Genomic DNA, 7,664 nt, shown 5'->3' with positions numbered 1-7,664 from the left:
CCAGGGGTAAGGAGGAAGGGCATCTCCTCCATTCTCACCAAACTCTGACCGTGCCCATACCTACTCTAGCTCTGTATTTTCTCAGCTCACAAGTGATGCTGTGTGGAAGCAATTTCGTGAACAAGCTGGCCTGCCTAAAACTTCTCTTACCAAAGATATAATACTATGCCAAGAACAGTTGCTGAGCAGGAAGCTAAAAGGATACCAAAGACTTTTCTTCATGATTGAATTTACCTTCTGGATTTACTTCTGAATCACTGGTGTTTCCAGGGTCTTCCTTAAGAACTCCCACATCCTTTGCCCAATCTGTCCATTTAATTTCCTCTACTCTGGAGAGACAAAATGCAACCGACGCTGATGCATGGAACACAGCATTTCAGTCCAGATCTCACTGTCCCACAGCATCCCAATCCAGCTCATCCTGCCAGCACAACCCTAATGGTTTGCCTGTAGCAACAACATCCTTCACAGCTTTTTTTTTTTTCTCCTGAGTGAAGATGGTCTGTAGTCCAAGCTCCTCAGGGTAGCTACCCTCCTCTCCCTGCATACTGTGTTGGTCTATGTTGTTTGTTTTAAAATACTCCAGTTCCTCCCAGGAGGAGGTTCACTGGGTGGAGAAAGGATCACCTCCCTCCCAGCCCCTATGTCCAAGGGAAAGTGCTGTCCCTTCGTGCTGCACTCACGTTGTATGTTCCTGAGCGAAGGGGCCACCCGCCTGCATCCCTCCCACCACAGCCTGCGCTGGACACAGCTACCTTCACAGCAGCAAAGAAAGCGTCACTGCAGACCCCTGCCACCACAAGCACTTGCACACACACGGGTTAAACAGGACATCTTTTGGTGACAGCATGTCTTAGTGACAATGCTGGCGGCTCTACTAGCTCTCAAACTCCTGGCATTGCAGTCACCAACCAACCTGCATGTACCCAGGAACTCGTGGTTGAAATTCCCCGTGGCAGTTCTGGGTCACCAGCTTACCAATCACGGGAAGCTGTTACTAGGCTGGAGTGTAAGGGGTGACGGTACCTCTGCCTTACCTGAAACACCACCTCTCATCTTTCTTGTTGAGGCCCACTGACATGAAGCAGCCAGATCTCCTCTTCCCACCTTGGCGCCAGAGCCAGGCCTTTTCTATCTCTAGAATAGCAATGGCCCTCTGAAAGCAGACCACCATGTCAGAGAGAAAACAGGGCATACAGAGCCCAGCCCCGCTTTTCGAGTAAATCCTCCCCAATCAGAAACTACTTTGACTTAGAAAATCATTCTGGAACCCAGTCCCAAAGTGGTCCTTAGCACTACAGTACCGGTCAGTTACTCTCCCAAGTTACTCATGCACATGGAGCCGGGCTGGCTGGTAGCCCCGCAAACAGCCTGAGTTCTAAATACAGCTAAAAATGGTGTTAGGATTTACCCCCACAGCAGGAAATCTGTGTAAAAGGAAAGTTTATAGCTGAGGTTTAGGACAAAGACAGGCACCGTCATCTCTGATGCTGTGAGACTCCAGCAGGAGTCTGGGACAAGACAAAACTGCTGAGCAGCACCACGCCTCACCTGCAGCTTCCAGACGCTTTTGCTGTCACCAGAAATGTCCGTGACAGTCTCGCTCATGAGCGCAATCAGCATGTTGAGCAAAAGGATGTAAGTGAGGATCACAAAGAGAAGCAGCAGGAGCATGACGAAGTATCTGAACCTGGCGTGTTCCTGGAAATCCAGGTCGCCCATCCCAATGGTGATCTTGAAGAGCTCCAGGGAGACGCTAAGCAGCCCGCCATACATGGCATGGCTCCCAGCACTCTCCAGCTGAGCAAGAGACTTGTTCTGAGAGGCCAAAGGAGCATCCCCCATCAGCGTAACCAGAGCTATGAGAAAAACAGAATTTGAATCCACCTCAGAAAATTCACTTCCTGCAGCCCAGCCTACAACATAACGCTGAGTAAGTCCTTACCTGCAGCAAAGCCAAAGAGGAAGATCATGTAAACCAAGAGGAAACGCAGCAGATCTCTCAGGATAGTCTGAAACACAGATCAGCAGGAGGTGCCATTCTTTATCTCACATGAAATCACCAAGACGAGCTCCTGTCCTCACACATCATAAACCAACCCCCAGGAACAACACTGAAAGCAAGTTGGAAAAAACTTTTATCCAGTTTAAGAAACTACCAATACATGTAAAATTACTTCCTCAGGTAAGGAATATCATTGGTTCTTAATCTGAGAGTACTACACATGAACGTTGTTCTATTTGTAGGAGCTGGTTCTTTGAAACAAATAAATGTCCAGTCAGTTCCCCAGTGCGGCTGTTTCCAAGTCGTTTCACACACATCTCTTTCTTTTCCATCTTCCACAGGGCTGCACACAAGCGGTGATCAGAATTCTTCCCTGACCCCTCATTCCACCTCTGCTTTGTCTCGTCCTTCTAGTCCCAGTCTCCTCTACGGACCTGGGAACACTGCTCAGCCCACGTGCAACAGGGCCAGGGAACTGGCACCGGTTTTGACTGCTAGTTTTGAGTTGGTTTATGATAAACAGGTCACAGCTGCTGCCACTTGCTATATTCAAAGATAGCGAGCTAGTGGTTTGCCACAACAATACATCACCGATCTAATCTCACTCTGCAGCAGTCAGTATATCAGTTCCAGCTATGGCTTTCACGGTCCTGGGAGAAGAAAAGTCCTTGCAGGACTTCTACTAGTTCCTCACCCAAAAACTTTCCACACACAGTGTTTTCCAAGTACTGACCTTCTGTATCATGACGCTGTAGATGCCGGTGCGTTGGAAGCCCCGCGTGTAATAGAGCATGTTCACCCACCCCAAAAGCAGCGAGAACACCATCACTGCCACGTAGTTTTCTGAGCTTGCACCATACAGGACTGCTGACAGCAGCAGTGAGAAAGCCTGGATGAAGCTGGAGAGAAACAGAATGAGTGACACAGCGACTTACCTCACCAAAAAGGCCCGTTAGCAGATCTGTTCTGTGTTACACGGAAAAGCAAACACATTTTATGAGGCTTCACAGAGCATATAAAGTGGCAGATAATCAGTTTACATAAGCAAATCCTGTTATAACCAGACCCACAAACTGTTGAGGTTTTGTTATGAACTGATTAATCTCGCAGTGCGGAAACTCTGAACTGATGGATGTAGCTCATGTAACTGATACTAAATGTAGAAAAGTCTTACACTTAACACATGCACACATACATGTACACATACATGCACACACATGCATCTCTCCACAGTTCTCAGAAAACTGAGGAGCTCTTTTCCTTTCAACCAATCTGAGCCAGGGCGACACTACAATTAAGAACTTGAGCTCTTTTTCTAACAGCGTACGTTCTTAACTGTGGAGCAGCTGAGGGTCTGACCTTCGCTGTGTCCCACTACAAATCCCAGGACAGACCCTACCCAGCAGAGTCTGTTACAACAAAGAGTTATGACGAGACGCAGCAGGTAGGAGAAGCAAGCAGGGAAGGGCTGGAAAGAGGAGGCAGTGGCAGAGACACGATCTTTCCCGCTCACCATCTCTCTAGTAATGTTAGGGCAACTTAGCTGCACACAGCAGAGAACCATTTCACCCATGCTTTCACTGCGCAAAAAACCTCAGGAGACATACATCAAGATCTCAATGCAGCTGTCAGAACACATAGTCTTCAGGGACTGGCGTCTCCTCCGCAAGTACAGGCTCTGATAGAGAAAAATCAATGGTAGCCATTCATCAAACACCAGGGCATGCCGGAGTGATTCCTGCCCAGCACAGCCTATTGCTCGGGGCAAAGGTTTGCGCCTCCTCATGCTTTCATTATCAAGATCCAAAATTTCAGCTCCAAGCTGAAATTCCAAATTTGCTCCAAGCAAATTCCAAGATGAAAAAAGGCTGGATTTATAAAGGGCAAAGATAAACAAGGGCTGAACCATGGCTCAGCCCAAAGGCTTTGTTAACGGGCCACACTGAACACCAAGGATGTATTCTAGTACCATAAGTCACAGAAATCTCTCACAATTATTCGCTGTTGTGAACCTGTTCTCCCTCTTGCCCAGCAACCTGGCTTGTGCCACCCCTGTCACTGCTAGATTGCGCTGATGCTGGCAGTGTCTCAGAGCAAGATTTCTCCTGCTATCCACTCGTGCACATCCTGATGTCAGGAGAACTGAATCTGTTGCCTTTGTGTCAGTGACAGTTTCCTTTTTCTCTTTCTCACAGTGAAACTAGCCAAGAGATCCCCATACCTGAGCAAAGATCAGATAAACGCCTCCTAGCAAGATAATGATCAGTCCAGAGACCCACAGGAAGCCTCCAGTTGTGAACTCCACCGGAAACGAAGGCTGCAAGATAAAAAAAACCCAAAACACTGAAGACAGGCAGAGGTAGTGGTGATAACCACCCCACAGCTTTCAAACTCGGCTCCATCCTTCCAGGCCTTTCCAGATAACACAGGGCTGGACCTACCTTTACGCGTGAGGGTTGATAGTACGCAATGGCTGTAAAGATGATCATGAACGACAAGTATGAGACAAAACTGAAGTAGAATCTCTTGGAAGCAAATGTTTCCCATTTTTGCTGAAGCAGTTTATTCAGCGGCTCCAAAACCACCATCTTGTACCGATTCTGTGGAAAAACAAACAACAAAAATGTACCCAGGTGTCAAGAGGAATGCCTATTCACCAGGGGCTTGTTTTTATCAGGGCTGGAGTTCAGTGGCTCCTACCAGGGTATCACTAAGCGTTTGTTCAGTTGGACCTTTTGGTGTGAAAGAGATCAACCATCTCTTAAGAAGTTACTTCTGCTTGGCTTCATCACAGGATTTGGACACTCTGAGGCTTAGGACAACCACAGGATCAAAAATTTCTCTTATATTATAGACAACCAGAGGCATACCAAGCAGACTATAAATAATGAAGTACACAAATATTTCCAACACGTGTTTCTCTTTCAGGAAAATGATCACGTGAAATGCCACATAAACTTAAGACTTATCTGCATAATTACACAGCAACACTACAGAAAGGCAGAAAAAGCCCCACGCTGCTGCCTTTGCCTTTGGCTGAAAGCGCTCACCGGTGTGTCGCTGCTGTATGCCAGAATCTCCAGCACAGAGTTTTCCTCAAAGCTGTCTAGAGAAGACAAGTCATAGAGTGACACGTGGATAGGTCCATAGGTCCACTCAGTGAACTTGCGCGAGAGGTGCCTGTACACGGGGTCTTTGATCTCCCTTTGGATGATGTGCTTGAAGATCTGAAGAGAAACCAGACGCAGAGCAGAAAAACGTGTATGTAACGAAGGCGTAGGAGGACAAAAGCGTACCCAAATCCCCTTCAGGCACGGGACACCTGGCTTTCCGCACTCCATGCTTGGATCTAGCACACACCAGACTACCTGGCTGAAAGCTGGCAATCTAACTACATCTTGTACCAGCTCTTCCAGGAGCAGAACCAGTTCCAGCTCACACCAGCTGTCTTGGCTGGGACAGAGCAGCAGCAACCAGCTGAGACTCCGTCGGACACTAACTGGAGGGGCCTGGAGGAGGCCTCCTTTTATCGTCTCCTGGGGCACTGCCACTGTCAGCTGCTTGGGTGCAAGATGCTCCTATGTCAAACATCACTGCTATGCTACAGGGATTTCCTCTAGCTGGCCTTACCTCCACTTTGCCCGTCTTGGCAGCAAGCTGCAGAGGATTTAATCCATCATAATTCACTATCTCCTCCAGTTTCCACGTTGGGTCAACCTTCACACCTGCCTTCAAGATATCAACGTATATCGTGCTCACAAACTTGGTGTTCTCCTCAGTGTCATCTGCAATCATCACCAGGGCATGGAGGACTGTGTTGCCCTGTGTATCCTGCTCCTGCAGCCTGGCTTTCTGGTGGGGATTGTTTAGAAGGTATTCCACCACCTCAAGCTGGTTGGTACAAGCAGCCAAGGAGAGGGGAAGTTCACCTGAAGAGATTAGGACAGTATTGGGAGGAGAAACAGAAAGAAGGGAAAAAAGAATTAAAGAAAAAAGCTATTCTAGGAAAATGCATTTAGCCTTTAGTTTTACCACTGGAACACGGGACAAGCTCTTTCTCAGTGTCTCTAGATTCAGAAAGGGGTTTACAGTAAACAATTACTCCTTATTTCTGAGGGCAGCTGAAACACTTTCCCAGACCCCTCATTTGGCTAAACTAGCCAAGGGTTTGTCTCTCTGAAGCCCCTCAGGTGGGTTAAATACATAAAACCAAAGATGATGCAAATGCTCGTTGTCCCCTCAGTCTGTGAAAGGATCCTGCTATTCAAGTAAGTCAAGGGCTTGATCACAGGAACAGTGGAGATGGCAACCCATGCACAGAGGGGCAAACCTCCCCGAGAATTTGTGGCATGGCATACAGTGAGACAACGAAAAAGAAAAGTGAAGGAACGTGTTCTGTGCCGACTCACCAAAATAAAAGTAAACTCCTTCTTTCTTCTTCCTGAAGAATTCACCGTGGGCTCTGGCATGGACATCAGCCCCGTTCTCTACTAGCAGTTTCACTAGCTCTAGGCTCCTTTTCTCTATGGCAATGTGGAGCGCTGTCTGGCCTGAGGAACAGGCAAAACGTGTCACCCAGCGCCACCATCAGAGGCAACAGGCAAAGGGCTCTTCAGCAGAACTCTAACAGCAATACGTGAGAGCTTTTTCACTTTAAATGTGCTTTTTAAGCTTTCCCATGCAAATCCTCTCATTCTTGGGTTACTACACATGGATAATTTCTGTTTTATTGACCAAGGATGAAGTTGCAGAGGGAATTCAAGGCTGAAGATGAAACAGTACCAGAATCAGCAACAAACACTGATAGCGTAACTGCAGCAGAAGTCTGGAACTGCAGCACTACATAAGCTCCGGATCCCCTCTTTCTCCTACCTGCACGTCTCACCGGCCTAACGGGGGAGCTGCTCTGACACAGCATCAGAGCAGAAACCTTACCTCTGTAGTAACAGTCAGAGCACGACGCATTGACGAGTGGCCGGGGATTCTGTGTCTTTTGGTCTATTTCTAGCAGAAGTGGGATTGTGTCATTCTTTCCATTTTTTAAGTGCAGCAGGGCTTTCATTAAGCAGGTCTTCCCAGTCTTTGCATCTAGTAGAAAAAGAGCATTGAATGGGTCGCGCGGGTACTTCACACACACCTGTATTACTTCATTCAGAACTTAACCGTCACTGTAGGACCAAATACAAAAATTATTTTAAAGGCCTTTCTCTGTAGTTTCAGTCTGCAGAGGGCAAAGTCAACGGCATCCTCCATCCTCAGGGTGACTTTAGGAAAATATAACAATGGACAGAGGGCTGGAGAATGCAAAGAACCATGAGCAGTTCCCCTGCTTCCCTCCTACAACAACAAGCGCTGCCTCTGCTAACCTGCCTGCGGAGTACTGAGCACATACCTGTGTATTCGGAATTGGTGAGAAATTTGGAGGTCCTCCGTAAGTACTCCAGTAAACCATCCAGTGCCTCGGGGCTGCCCCTGGAGACTGCGCCGAAGAGCCTGTCTCTGTCAAAGCGATTTGGGTCCTTTTGGCTAGGAGGAAATGCAAAGCATTTGGAGAGCAAACACAAGAGCGTTCTCATAAGTTAAGTGGGACAGTGTAAGAAAGGAAGGAGGCAGCAAAGTTTGTCAGAAGAAAGCAAGTATTTTATTTTTGAGTCAAGGG

At 47.6% G+C, this 7,664-nt stretch overlaps 1 protein-coding gene across 1 annotated transcript in view; it reads right to left on the bottom strand.

The window, feature by feature from the left end:
- Positions 1-7,664, bottom strand: part of TRPV2 (transient receptor potential cation channel, subfamily V, member 2) — a 9,247-nt gene that overhangs the window by 894 nt on the left and 689 nt on the right. The window contains exons 2-14 of the mRNA XM_010138663.1: positions 7,398-7,531; positions 6,941-7,093; positions 6,415-6,555; positions 5,636-5,934; positions 5,056-5,232; positions 4,447-4,605; positions 4,227-4,322; positions 3,613-3,683; positions 2,739-2,904; positions 1,946-2,012; positions 1,552-1,859; positions 1,038-1,156; positions 235-329 (exon numbers count right to left, since the gene is read on the bottom strand). Coding sequence (XP_010136965.1) covers positions 235-329; positions 1,038-1,156; positions 1,552-1,859; positions 1,946-2,012; positions 2,739-2,904; positions 3,613-3,683; positions 4,227-4,322; positions 4,447-4,605; positions 5,056-5,232; positions 5,636-5,934; positions 6,415-6,555; positions 6,941-7,093; positions 7,398-7,531 — 1,985 coding nt within the window. The remainder of the gene's footprint in view (positions 1-234; positions 330-1,037; positions 1,157-1,551; positions 1,860-1,945; positions 2,013-2,738; positions 2,905-3,612; positions 3,684-4,226; positions 4,323-4,446; positions 4,606-5,055; positions 5,233-5,635; positions 5,935-6,414; positions 6,556-6,940; positions 7,094-7,397; positions 7,532-7,664) is intronic.

The sequence above is a fragment of the Buceros rhinoceros genome, unplaced genomic scaffold (genome assembly GCF_000710305.1).
Source record: "Buceros rhinoceros silvestris isolate BGI_N320 unplaced genomic scaffold, ASM71030v1 scaffold36726, whole genome shotgun sequence".
NCBI classification, from domain to species: Eukaryota; Metazoa; Chordata; class Aves; order Bucerotiformes; family Bucerotidae; genus Buceros; species Buceros rhinoceros.
Note: the sequence above shows the minus strand (reverse complement) of the source record. Positions and strands in the feature narration are given on the sequence as shown.